This window comes from Microcebus murinus, chromosome X, assembly GCF_040939455.1.
Source record: "Microcebus murinus isolate Inina chromosome X, M.murinus_Inina_mat1.0, whole genome shotgun sequence".
NCBI lineage: Eukaryota > Metazoa > Chordata > Mammalia > Primates > Cheirogaleidae > Microcebus > Microcebus murinus.
This window is the reverse complement of record NC_134136.1, coordinates 117924788-117937713: the sequence shown is the minus strand read 5'-3', so window position 1 is coordinate 117937713 and position 12926 is coordinate 117924788. Positions and strand designations below refer to the sequence as shown.

The 12926-nt window shown below is 42.9% G+C and overlaps 1 protein-coding gene across 1 annotated transcript in view; it reads left to right on the top strand.

Moving 5' to 3' along the window:
- The first annotated feature begins 602 nt into the window (after window positions 1-602).
- Window positions 603-12926, top strand: part of MAOB (monoamine oxidase B) — a 99930-nt gene continuing 87606 nt past the window's right edge. The window contains exon 1 of the mRNA XM_012754056.2: window positions 603-786. Coding sequence (XP_012609510.1) covers window positions 741-786 — 46 coding nt within the window. The 5' untranslated portion in view covers window positions 603-740. The remainder of the gene's footprint in view (window positions 787-12926) is intronic.

The window sequence follows — 12926 nt, the reverse complement described above, 5'->3', positions numbered from 1 at the left end:
TTATGCAGAGGGAATGGGGAATGACGTGGGTATCTGGGAGGAGGTGGAGGTGGGCTGGGAATCTCACCCAAGAATGTTCTAAGAAATGGCAATAGTGTGTGGTGGATCAAAGTGGGTCTCGGAATCTTCCTGGCTTTTTTTCTCCTTTTCAACTTTTTATCTTACCTTGGCCACTCACTAACTACTTAGTCTCACTTTGCTCATCTGTAAAATGTGTTGTCAGGTTGATCAGGAATCCTGCCTAGAGCGCTTAGCACAGTGCCTGGTATCTTGAAAGTGTTTCATGAACGCGTGTTGTTATTTGCTCCACACAGAGTAGTAACTGAAGCCCTGGAGAAAGACACCCCCAACCTGCCATCCCCCAGCCCCCAAGCTCAATAGCGTACTAGGGAGGCTGAAGGGAAAATACCGTGCAGAAGGCCGAGGGGTGGTGGCCCCGGGGCGGGACTCTTGAGGCCCCAGTGACCTCTCGGCTCAGGCGCCCGCCCAACCGAGGCCTGCGGGAGGGGGCCGAGCTGCGGGCGGGGGCGGGGGCCGGGCGCTCCAACCGGCCTGCGCGTCGCAGGCGGGCGGGGCTGCGCGTCCCGGCGCCTGGGGCCTGTCATATAGCTGCTGGCCGAGGCGCTAGTTCGCGGGGGTAGCGCGCGGCTGGCGGGAGGGTAAGCAGGCAGGCAGGCGGGGGCCGAGGCTCAGAGACCGGAGCAGCGGGCACCAGGGCGGCCTGGAGCGGGTCGAGCACCATGAGCAGCAAATGCGACGTGGTCGTGGTGGGGGGCGGCATCTCAGGTCAGTCGCGGCTGCGCGCCCTCCCTTTCTCTTAGCGCACTCGGACAGGTGGTCGCCTGGGGGAGGCGCGCGGGGCGGCAGTGGGGCGTGGGCTGACCCTGGAGCCCCGCGACTCTCTGTGCACGGGAGGGGCTGTAGTGCGTCCTGGGCGCCGCACACCGAACCCTTCCTCGGTTGAAGGATTTGGTGCGTCCGGGGCTGGAAGAAAGCCTGTTGAAGGTCTGGGGCCAGACTTTGACCTTTTCCCTGGGAACGCAGGCCTTTCCTTGCTGGAATTTTCGAAGCCAGGAGAAAGGGGGTGGGGAGAGAGGAGACTCCTCCTGGGTGGCGGAGGGGGGGGTGGTGATGGTGCAAAGGTCAGTCATTGCTCTAGCTTGATGTGGACACTGGGCCCTCTCGCTTGGAGCAGGCATGGACCACGACGTAATATTTTTCAGGCTTCGGGAAAATGACCTTGAACAGAAGGAAGAGGTTGGGCCCTGGCCAATTGATTGCCAAAGACCTTCTATACCCCCCTGAATCTCTGCAGTTCCATGATTGTCAGAGATCTACCCGAGGCTGCAGGGCCTTCTTGGCAAATGCCTTTTCTCCCCCTCCCCCTCTCCACCCCGCCGCCCCAAACGCAGGATGGCCAAGCTGCAACTTGGCTCTCTGGCCCAGCCCATATTTGGCAAGGATGGGAACAGAGATACCCCCTCAGCCACAGGGCGGCTGTGTATGCAGCAGGGGTGACAAAAAAACAGAAGCCAGAAGGAGGAATGGGGTTAGTGGGGGAGGGGGAGGATGATCATATGGGGATGGGGTCTGTGGGAATGAGCAATGCTCCCAGCACAGGCTGTTTAACAGACCCCAGGGATATTTTGGCCCAACTTTCTGCACCTCCTGGTGCTTGAGCAGTAATTAGGACACCTCCAGACCCCCGTGAATGTGTTGTCTAAGACTTGCCCTAACCAGCTCTCAGGTAGCCTTCAGGGGCAGGGGTGGCTATGTTTCCTGTGAGGAGGGCAGGGCAGAGGTGTTTGAACTCTCCTGTGGCTGGAGAGGAAACACAGGTGTTGGAGGTTGGATGCTGACCCTGGTCCTGTGCTGCCCCTGCAGCCCTCTGCACCTTTGGGTCAGATCTCAGCCTACCACATCTGTCTAGCCAGGCCTTGTGAGTTCACCCATGCCAGGCCCTGTGCCCAGCGCTGCGGGTACATAGATGCATAACCACAGCATGCTGAGGTTGGCCAAGGCTGTTGGCCAACCTCTCCTAGAGGAACTTATTCTCTTTTTTTTGAGACAGTCTCACTTTTGTTACCCAAGCTAGAGTGCCATGGCGTCAGCCTAGCTCACAGCAACCTCAAACTCCTGGGCTCAAGCAATCCTCCTGCCTCAGCCTCCCGAGTAGCTGGGACTACAGGCATGCGCCACCATGCCCGGCTAATTTTTTTCTATATATATATGTGTTGGCCAATTCATATCTTTCTATTTATAGAGACGGGGTCTCGTTCAGGCTGGTTTCGAACTCCTGACCTGGAGCAATCCGCCCACCTCGGCCTCCCAGAGTGCTAGGATTACAGGCGTGAGCAGGAACTTATTCTTAAAAGCATACCTACTTAGGTGTTTTAGAAAATATTACTAAATGCCTCTTGGTGCTGCCTTGCACAGCACCCGATCGTACAGAAGCTGAAGGTTCTCTTTTCAGGTCCCCAAAATCCTTTTCTTACCCTAGTATGCCTGATAGGTTCAAATTCTTCTATTTTTCCCCTATTATTTTGCTCTTTCTAATTCATACTCCAAACCTTTAAGTTCACTCAGATTATTCATATTAGACTTGTATGGGTAGGTTAGATAAGGGTTTGGCTGTTTTTACAAGCAGTGGTGAACCTCTACATTCACCCCCTAACTGATGAAAACAAGGGATTGATGAGTAGATTTGCCTTTTTTAAGAACACTCCATGGAATAGGCCTTGTTCTAAGAACCAAGAAAACAGGAGTCCAAGTCCCAACCTTACTTAATTGTTTTATCTGCTACATGGGGACAACACCGATTAGTTATAGCTAGATTAAAGGGTTGTTGTGAAGGGCAGGTGAAACAATGTTTGTGAAATAGCTTTGCAAAGTCTGAAATATAGTGCAAGGCTCCATAAAAGTTTTACTTGTTTGTCCAAACAGTAGGCATTAGGGGAGGCTATGATAGGGGATTCAAAAATGGATCACATTGTTCTTGCCCTGGAAGACCTGTCAATCCAAGAAGGGAGATGGGATGCCCAAACAAAGACAATAGAAGATGATGCATGCCACAGGAGGAGTCCATTTATCCATTCATTATTCATTAATTCAATGAACATTTACTTCCTGTCCCAAAAGGGAATAAAAGATGACTTATACAGGGCCATGGCCCCATGGGCCCTCACAAGGTGATGTGGGAGACAGAGTCATGAATAATTAATACTGTTTGACCTGTGATAGAGGCTTTAGTAGTACATGTAAAAAGTTCCAGGGAAGGTGATTGGAGAGAATGTCAAACTCTGAGGAAATCTGGGAAGACTTTGTAGAGGGGGTGACATTTGAACTGAGTATTAAAGGATGGATATGAATTCTCTAGGAGACTAGATGGAAAAAGCATTTAAAGCTAAAGAACATTTAATATAAAACCACAAATATGTGAAAGAACATGGTAACATGTTTAGGAAACCTTAAGAACTTCAGTGTGGAGAGCTAGGTGGGGGAAGACTAGAGGGAGGCAACGGTAGAAAAGTCAGTTGAGATTAATTGTGGAGAGCCTTGTGTATCATCCCTAAAAGATTTAGTTTCTTCTGTGGTCAATGAACAGCACTGATGACTTTTGGTTCACAGAGTGCCATGTGTCAAATGACTGGGGATATGGTGATGATATTAGCAAAAAGAGGGACAAGAAGAAGAGAGAGAACAAGTTTTGGGAAAAGATAGGACATCTAGAGTTGAAAATGTGGGATAGAATTTGGGGTTACAGATATGTATGACAGAAGTTTTAGTTGAAGCCATTGAAATAGATGAAATGGCCAAAACTAAGAGTTTAAAGTATAGAATTTGAGAATTAGTAGGTGACCGGCACAATAATTTTTGTTTAAAAGTCTCTGAAGTCAACTCTGGTTTTTAAACTTTGTTAATTATTAAACTTGGGACATTCTCGTAATTCCCTGATAATTTTTAGAGCTGTCAGCAAATTTTAATCACTCCCTTTAGGATAAACAGGGATGTATTGGGAGTACAGCTGGTTAATATATAACTTTCTTTTTTGATGTTTGAAAATTTCCAAGGCAATTGTAGATTTGCTTTTTAGAAGTGTGTATAGTATATAAATGAATACCTACTGAAATCTCTTTCACCCAAGGGGCTGATCATGTCTGGAGACCTGGCATAGCAATGACATCTCCCCCATAGAGCTGGACAGCATCATGTTGCTTCTGTCCTGGGTCTCAGCTTTAGTATTTGGATTGGGGGTGGAACCCCAGGAACTACCTTTGCAATTCTAGAATGGCTCTAGCTCAGTCCCCAAAATAAAAGCTAAAAAAAGCAACTCAAAGCAGAAACAAGAAAGTTTTGGCCAGGCTTGGGAGAGGAGGTTTGTCCTCTGCAGGTGGCAGGCACTTGTTTGAGATTCCTGGAAGAGTGGAAACCAGAATTGTAAATTGTAACTAACACCTGGCAGGTGATGTGTGTGGCCAGGAGAATGAGACTGGCTGTAGACTGGCAGTACTGGTCTGGGCAAGGAGTGTCACAGACAGCTCACGATGGGTCATGAGTTGAGGGATGTGGTGGGCAGATGTGGCAAAGCCTCCCCCACACCTTTGGTAAAGAAAAATGGAGAACATCCATGGGCTTCTGTAACGCACTTGAATGTATAGATGTGCTGGAAAATTTGTACGTACCAGTCAAGGACAGAATATAGATAGGCAATATAGCTATGTTTAAAAACAGCATAGTAGGCCGGGCGCGGTGGCTCAAGCCTGTAATCCTAGCACTTTGGGAGGCCAAGGCAGGCGGATTGCTCAAGGTCAGGAGTTCGAAACCAGCCTGAGCGAGACCCCGTCTCTACCAAAAATAGAAATAAATTAATTGACCAACTAAAAATATATATACAAAAAATTAGCCAGGCATGGTGGCGCATGCCTGTAGTCCCAGCTACTCGGGAGGCTGAGGCAGTAGGATCGCTGAGCCCCGGAGATTGAGGTTGCTGTGAGCTAGGCTGATGCCACGGCACTCACTCTAGCCTGGGCAACAAAGTGAGACTCTGTCTCAAAAAAAAAAAAAACAAAAAACAGCATAGGCTTCAGTGTCAGACTGGTTGGGAATCTCCTTTCTGACACTTACCTATTGTATAACCTTAAAAGTTACATAAATTCCCTGTTCTTCAGGGAATTTCATTTTATCTTTAAAATGAAACTCATAATACCTTCCTGGCAGGCCTGTTTCCAGGATTAGAAAGAATGCACATTAAGGACCATAAATGGTGATCATTATGGCTTTACCTTGCTCTACTTTGCTCTACATTTTGGAAAATATATCCTTGTTTGGCTTGGAGGGTTTTTCAATCTATGGAAGGATGAAAGAGGCATTTCTGTATAATCATATCTTCCTTTTCACCAAGCAACTTTTTCTGGATATGAGGCATATATAAGGTGGCAACAGTATGTGGGGTGCATGTGTAGGGGTCACTAGGGACCTGCTTTCTGGTTCCAGCCTCATCCTGACCCAGCCCATCCCTTTATCCACCCCCATGCAATGGGCTTGAGGAATTCAGGCTCATCTCAGATTCTGGGACCCACTAGGTTCCTTATGAGAAGAAATTCTGGAAGCCTTAGATCTATACTTCAGCCTCACCCCAGCCTGGCTGTTACTCCGATTCTGACCTGGTCCTCATTTTAGCCACCTGAATCCTGTCTTAATTAAATAGAAAACAAATGCATTAACATAATAATAAATGATTAATAGTAAATAGTCAAAAGAGGTAGAGTATCAAGTTATGCACCATCTACATGCTGGGCAAGGTGTCATGAGCTTCATTAGAATGACAGCATCTCTGTGAAGGTAAAGCATGACAAAGCCTTGTTCCTTCTGCTCAATTCTAACACCTGGGGCACGTTGGTGGAAGGGGTCAGTTCGTGGGCTATGGGGGCTAAGCTAGGTGCCACTAGAGTCACAATTTCTAGGTCCTTGTATATCCTCTGAAGTCACCAGGGCAGGTTTAATGTTTGGCTTGGTCACTGATAATGGCCACAGTTTCCTTCTCCTCTGGCTGAGTGTTGAGGTCCAGGCTCCCTGCTATACACACAGGGGCAATGGTAGAGCAGAGGGGTTAAGAGGATGGTGTGTACCCTGTTTCACCACTAACTGGCTGTGACACTTTAGGCAAACAGTTAACTTTCCCATCCCTTAGTTTCCTCATCTGGAAAATGGGTATCATGATGATATCTATTTCATAAAGTGGCTGAGAGGATTAAAAGAGAAAATACATGTAAAGAGCTTGGAATGGGGCTTGCCATGTGGCAAGCACCCAATAGGTGTTGGCTATTATTGTTAATCAGGCTGACAAAATGGTCATGAGCCACTAGTGAGTCTGAAGTGCCAGTGTGCCAGCTTCCTCCACTGACAAACCGAGTTGAAGAAGTGATTCATGGCTGTGTGTGTGCACACACACGGGGAATAGCCTTCTGCTTTTTTGGCTTGTATATGATTTACTAACACACATGATGTCAGGAAGTCAGCAGCAGCTCAATTTAAAGAAAAAGTCTCAATTCTACTTGTTTTAATATATGTTTAAGAGATAAAGATGCCAGAAACTGGAAGTGCAAAACATATTTCTATACAAAAAGGAAGGAAGATAAGACAAATGTTGAACACAAAGGCTCTGGGGGCCTGGGACTTGGGTTAAAATCCCACCTTTTCCCCTAAATGTGGAGCTTGGTCAAGTTACCTACTTCTTCCGCCTCAAGATCCTTACTTAAAAAGTGGGGAAATGGTCCTGGGCTAACTGCTGGAATGCTCAATAAATGTTAACTTCAGTATTTTTTCAAGTCACTGGGCATACTTAACTGAGGGGACCCCGGAAACTTGCAAGATCAAATACTCTTCTAGGTCCAAAAAATAAGTCAAATCCAGAGGCCATGTCCAGATGTATTATGTGTCTGATAAACAAGTGTTTTTATCTCTATGACAGAATGCTTTCGAAATTTGCTTAGGTTAATGTGCAGCATTACCACTTGCGAGGATCTCAAGATTTAGCTTAGTAGTAATGTATCTGCAAAAACATTATTTCCCCGAAGAGAGGGGCATAATGATATAAAATTCCTTTGTGATTTTGAATATCCAGGACTTCTTTGGAGCTAAAAAATGTTTTGATTTAATAGATTCATTGGTGACTAAAGATGGCAGTATCTTTAGAATTTTACCTACTAGATAAGATCACCTGGTTGTACATCAGGGCAAAAGCAGATCTAGAGAGGCCAAAGGGCTGGCTCCAGACCTCATGGCCACTTCTTTTGAATAAAATTACTGTCCTGGGAGAGGAGCCCTCAGCCTTAGGAGGAAATGCATTTGGAACTGACCAAATGGTGCTGGATGGGAGGTAAAAATCAGGAATATTTCAAATACATTGTTTCTATTTTCAGCTCTCATGTTCACAAAATGGATCCATTTTCAGCTTCCTCAATTAACTCAATAAATAAAGATAGTATAGGAAGGCAAGTCCCTGTTAGTAATGTTTCCCAAGTCAGCATGCATTCATTTACTGAAGGGAGGTATAGAAAAAGGGTAAGACCAATTTCCTAACCTCAGGAAACTTAAAATGTAGCCAGAGACACAAGACTAGTACATACATGCAATAAGGAACAATTAAAAATAATATATAATTGGATTCAGAACTGTGGGACTTAAGGTCTAAGCTAGGCAGAAGAAATCACTAAAGTCCCTGGGAATTCAAGAAAGTCTCATTAAGGGAGTGGAATTGAACAGATTCGGAACAATCCAGGTTTGCGTGGGTAGTCATGTGGCTGATAGCCGGAGAAGCCAAGAAATGGATAGAAATTGAGGAACAGGTTGAGAGATGATGAGCTGATTATAAAGAATCGGGTTATCCTGAATGCCCTAGGGAGGTTTCAAGCAAAATGGGGGTAGAGAGGAGGCAAGAATGGGTAAGAGGAGGTCTTCAAAGATGCACTTTGTTTTCTTCACTGTCTTGCTGAGAGGCTACCCAGAAAAGTATCACAAACAATGTCTTCCCTCTGAAGTTTTATCATTGGAATTGAAGGACTTGACTATATTTAAAATTTTCCTTTTTTAAAAAAATAAAAACAAATAGATTTTCTCCCCAAGGGCTGTGACCCAGTTTACTAAATGATAAACACACATCTTCGGCAATCTCAAACACAAAGTGAATAGTTCATCCTATTTGTTATATAAAAACTGCCATTGAAACCTTTTGTTTTGTGAGAGAGGGGACACTGTCAGAAAGCATCTTCAGGTAAGTCTGACCTTTCAAATGTTAGTCATTTTACCATAGTCTCTGTTTAATGGCATCTAAATGTCATAGGCTAGTTAACTTCCACTTCATGTCTAAAGTTTAAGCTCTTGATCTTAAGTTGGGCATTTCTTACCAAGGCCATTTTTTCATACTGGCCTCTTCCTTCTCAACATGTATCAGAATTGCATGATAATGAAGGTTGTTTTACTAGGTCCTTAGTTTTGTTTACTCTCCTTCTAGCCTAAATATTCCTCTCCTTTGATTAACCCATCCAACATTTCTAAGGACTTTTTTTTTTATATTGAATTTGGAATCCTGATGTCATCTTTTGGAGTTGGGGCTACTTTTTATTCTTGTGATCCCAGTTGTGTTTCTATCTTAAACTGTGTCTTGATAATTATGTCTTTAATTATATCTCACTTCTTTGGGTTATTTTCCAGTTTTCTACATTAAAGAAACAAGCTCTTTGGAAGAGCTTTTGTCAATCCGCAGAGCATCTTTCTCAGAAGGATAAAGTGAAGAATTAATAACTAAATTAATTAATAACCAAAATTCCTTTAAAAATTTTTAAAGAGAAAGGCTACTGATATAAATGAAAGATGCAATCACATTCTACCTTAGTGATGTACAGTATGAGGATTTTATTTTTAGAGAGATGGGAATATGTTTTAATAACATGAATTGCAGAAGTAATGCATATTTATTGTAAAAATCTGTGAATTACAGAAAATGTCAAAAATAAAGGAAAATCATCTGTAATTGAACCCCACAAAAACCTAACCACTATTACTATTGCCACCTATCTTTTCTTTATGCATAGCATATGTTGTATTTACTGTACTCATTTGTATCCCTTTTGAAATAAATAACATATTATGAATGTTTAATTATATCTTAAATGTTCTTCCATGTGATCTTGATAACTTTATAATATTAGTTCATATGATTATAAGTTATTTAACCAATCTCCTATTGCTGAACATTTGTGATATTTTCAAATTTCTGCTATGTTAAACAAAGCTATTATAAGCCTAAATTGTGCATAATTCTGATTATTTCTTTAGGAAATTTCTAGAAGTAAATGTTGGGAATCCTTTTAAGTCGTTTAATAATTGTTACAAAATTGTCAACCCGAGAAAGTTTTAGCAATTTACTTTGTGGTGTAATTTTAATAATGGCTTCTTGGCCACTTCAGTAAGAAACCAGCATTTCTCCTCACCTCTGGCATAGTACAGATATAATCATGATTCTTCACCAGTTCATAGTTGTAAATTAATGAAGTTGTAGGTACTAGATATTACAAATATCTTCAGTTTTGTAAAATTTAGTGGTTACAAGTAAATTTTGCCCTGTATAATATGCAGGCAAACTGGTTATTTGCAATTACGATCTTATGTCTACCATTATTTACTAGGAATATATATATTTTTACTACTTTTAAATTTATTGGATACTATTTATTATGTGCTTCTAAGAAGTTTGGCATCATTAATTAGATAACTGTTGTGTTTCAGTGCAGAAAAGAAAATAGCCTTGTAACAGACCATTTTCTATGAGTAATTATTTTTACCCATCTAGATAAAACATGAATATAGCTTTTGTCCATGGTCTATTGTAACAGCTGATCAAACAGCTGTTTCATGTTTTACATCTTAATTTCTTTCCCCTCTAGTTGGCATTCAAATCCTGTGATAAGAGTTCAGTTTATTTAGGAGACCCATAAGATACAGTTGACTGTTTCAAAATAGCCCTTTTATGCTATGCCAGTTAGTCAAAATCAAATATCCCTTGTTAAACACCAACGGTAAGCACATATAATGATGTGCACGGAAGTGAGTTGTCCTCCTTTCATCCAATGTATTTCCCTATGTTGTTGTTTCTGCTGGGGGAAAGATAAGTTTGTCTATTTGGTCATTCATTTTGTTCATTCATTCAATAACCCTTATCAAGTGCCCTATTTACCAAATATTGGGCTAGGTGTGGGAATATACAGATGGATAATACATGGGCCCATCTTTGAGAGATACACCAAGCAGAGGGAGGCTTATGTGTACAGGTGAATGCGCTGAGGGGTGGTGGGTGCTGCGAAAGCTACGTTAATCCGGTTCAGATGACGGAGAGGAGGATGGCAGCTTCACCTCAAGGGCCTTAGAGGCCCTGAAGGAAGATCTGGTGATAGGATTTATCAGAGAAAGAACCAGCCAACTCAAATACTCTTCCTTAAAATATAGATTTAAGTGGTTGAAACTTAAATCTATGTTCTAACGTACATAGGGAGTTGAAATTTCAGTTTCAACTCCTTTTACTATTGGCCCTGAAATGGCAGTGTAGTGGATGCTGTAGTAGGCTGCCCCACTCCCTTCAGGGCCTGCTGAGAGTGTTGACTGCTATTGGTTCACAGCTGAGGCTCTCTCTGGAAATTGCCCTTGATTGAAGGGAGCTAGCTCACCCATGTGCATGCCCTTTCCCTGGGGGCATCCAGCAACCAGTATGGGGGTATGAAGGCCTGGCCTCCTTCCTTCAATCCAGGACAATTCTGAAGGGTCATCTCAGCTTCTGAACTCACTATAGGATTGACTGATGTCTCTGTTGTGTCTGTGTCTCAGTTCAACTTCTTACTCTGCCCAATCTTGCTTCCCTAATTTCTTTACATGTGTTAAACCCTGATAAAGCTTCTATACAGAAATCTGTCTCAGAGGCTGCTTGCCAGGGGACCCAAAGCTAAACAGACAATGAGTAGCATTTTTGCTTTGTACATCACAAGATGTTCTAATAATGAAGCTTCATTCAGTTGGAGGTGGAGACCATTAAAGGACATAACCTTTTCCATGTCCTTTAGTGGTTTCAGCCAAGCATTCAAATAGCCATTAGGCCTGGGCAAGGGGCTTAGCCTCACCAGTTCTGGATAACCACTCTTCGGTGCCCTGAGAGCCCCTAGAGCAGGGGTGGAATGTGGAGCCTGATCACTACACTGGCCCAAACACACTCCAAGGAATCTGATTCTTCACTTACCACACTGTGTGCTTATTCCGAGCTGACATTCTGGGCTCCTGATGTGAAAATATGGATTTCTTCTTCTACTGGAGAAATTTGTGGCAGTGTAGCCAAGGGAAAACTTATGAAACAGACAACCCTAATCTGTGAAGTCTATATACAGAAGGTCAGGGGTGTCCATCTATCCCAAGCCACTGTTTTAGATCCAGCTTAGATTCTACGTTCTTGGAGAAATAGCACTGCACTGTTGGTATGCACCTCTTCTATTCTTCCTCTAACGCTGCCACCGTTTTTTGTAGCTACCTGTAAGATTTCTCACAGGGAGCTGAAGATACTGAAAATGATTGTAAAAATGGATGATGGAATCCCAGATGGACAAAGGAGAAAGTGAGACTGTGAAGGAGATAGCTGCTTGGTAGGTTCAAGTGAAAAGGTTAAAAGATTGGAAGCTCTTGTCTGATTGCAGAGCATTCATATTAGAGAGATTTGAACAAGTGAACTAGAAGGGTAGAAGATCATGATTGTGAGGGGGTGTGCTGTAGGGTTTTGACAGGTTACCTTTTGATTGTACTTCTCGAAAATGACCATTGATAGCATTTAAACAAGTTGCAACATTTTGAATCAGCATGCTTGGAGATGGAATGACTTAAGAGCCAGAAAAGTTATTTTTTAGAACTAATGTGCTCTTGGTTTTACAATTGGACAGAGGAGACGTCTCAACTCTCCATTTAGTCTAAATTTAATGATGACTGGAAGACCCTTCTGCTGGATTGAGAAAGGCAGGAAATCACACACTTGGGGGCTTGAAGATTCTAAATAGAGGTCCCTGTGAAAGTTGCATGCAGCTCACTGGGAAGTCTAACCTCTCAACTGCTGATTTGTTGTGTGAGCGATGTTCAGTAGGATGGGGAAGGTGCTCAGGCTACAGCAGTGTGAAGCAGCTGGGAGACAAAGACAGATGTTATCATCCACATTATTTTCCTGAAGATAATTAGAAAAGCATAGAAAAAAGCAGAAGCTATATAAAATTCGACATTATTTAAAATCCAGTGGGGACAACACTTTGTCCCCATGGCAAACTATAATAGAGAGGTCCTGTCCTTCCCATGCCCCACCAAACCAAACCTTATGGAGCTAGACTTTTAGTATTATGATGTCATTGGCACTTTGAGGATTTTGTTCTCTGATTGAAAAAGAAAAAAGCATATTATTTATGGAAGTGTCTTGTAAAAGGAAATTGTGGGCTAGTTTTTAATCCTGTGATTCAGTTTCTTATATTTACTATCTACCCGAAATCTCAGCTGGCAACATGCCATTCTGTCCCCTTCAGACTGATGCTAGTCTTTCATTTAGAAAACATTAAGTGAATGCCTTCTATGCATGTGCTAGGAATAAACAACCAGGACATGGTTACAGCTTAACACATGCACACACACACACACAAACACGCAAATGATGTAAAATTACATTTATATTTCCTGTGCGTATTTATTATTGGCTCATGCACAGAAATGTACTTTTTAAGTGAAAGAAGCCTCTCAGTACTTTGAAAGAGCTTGCCTTTGGATGAATTCAGAATCCTTGGTCACTTTGGTTTTGGTTTCTGAGTGCTCTGTTTTCTGCTAGCTTCTTTAGTTTTACTCATAGGTGGTATATTTTT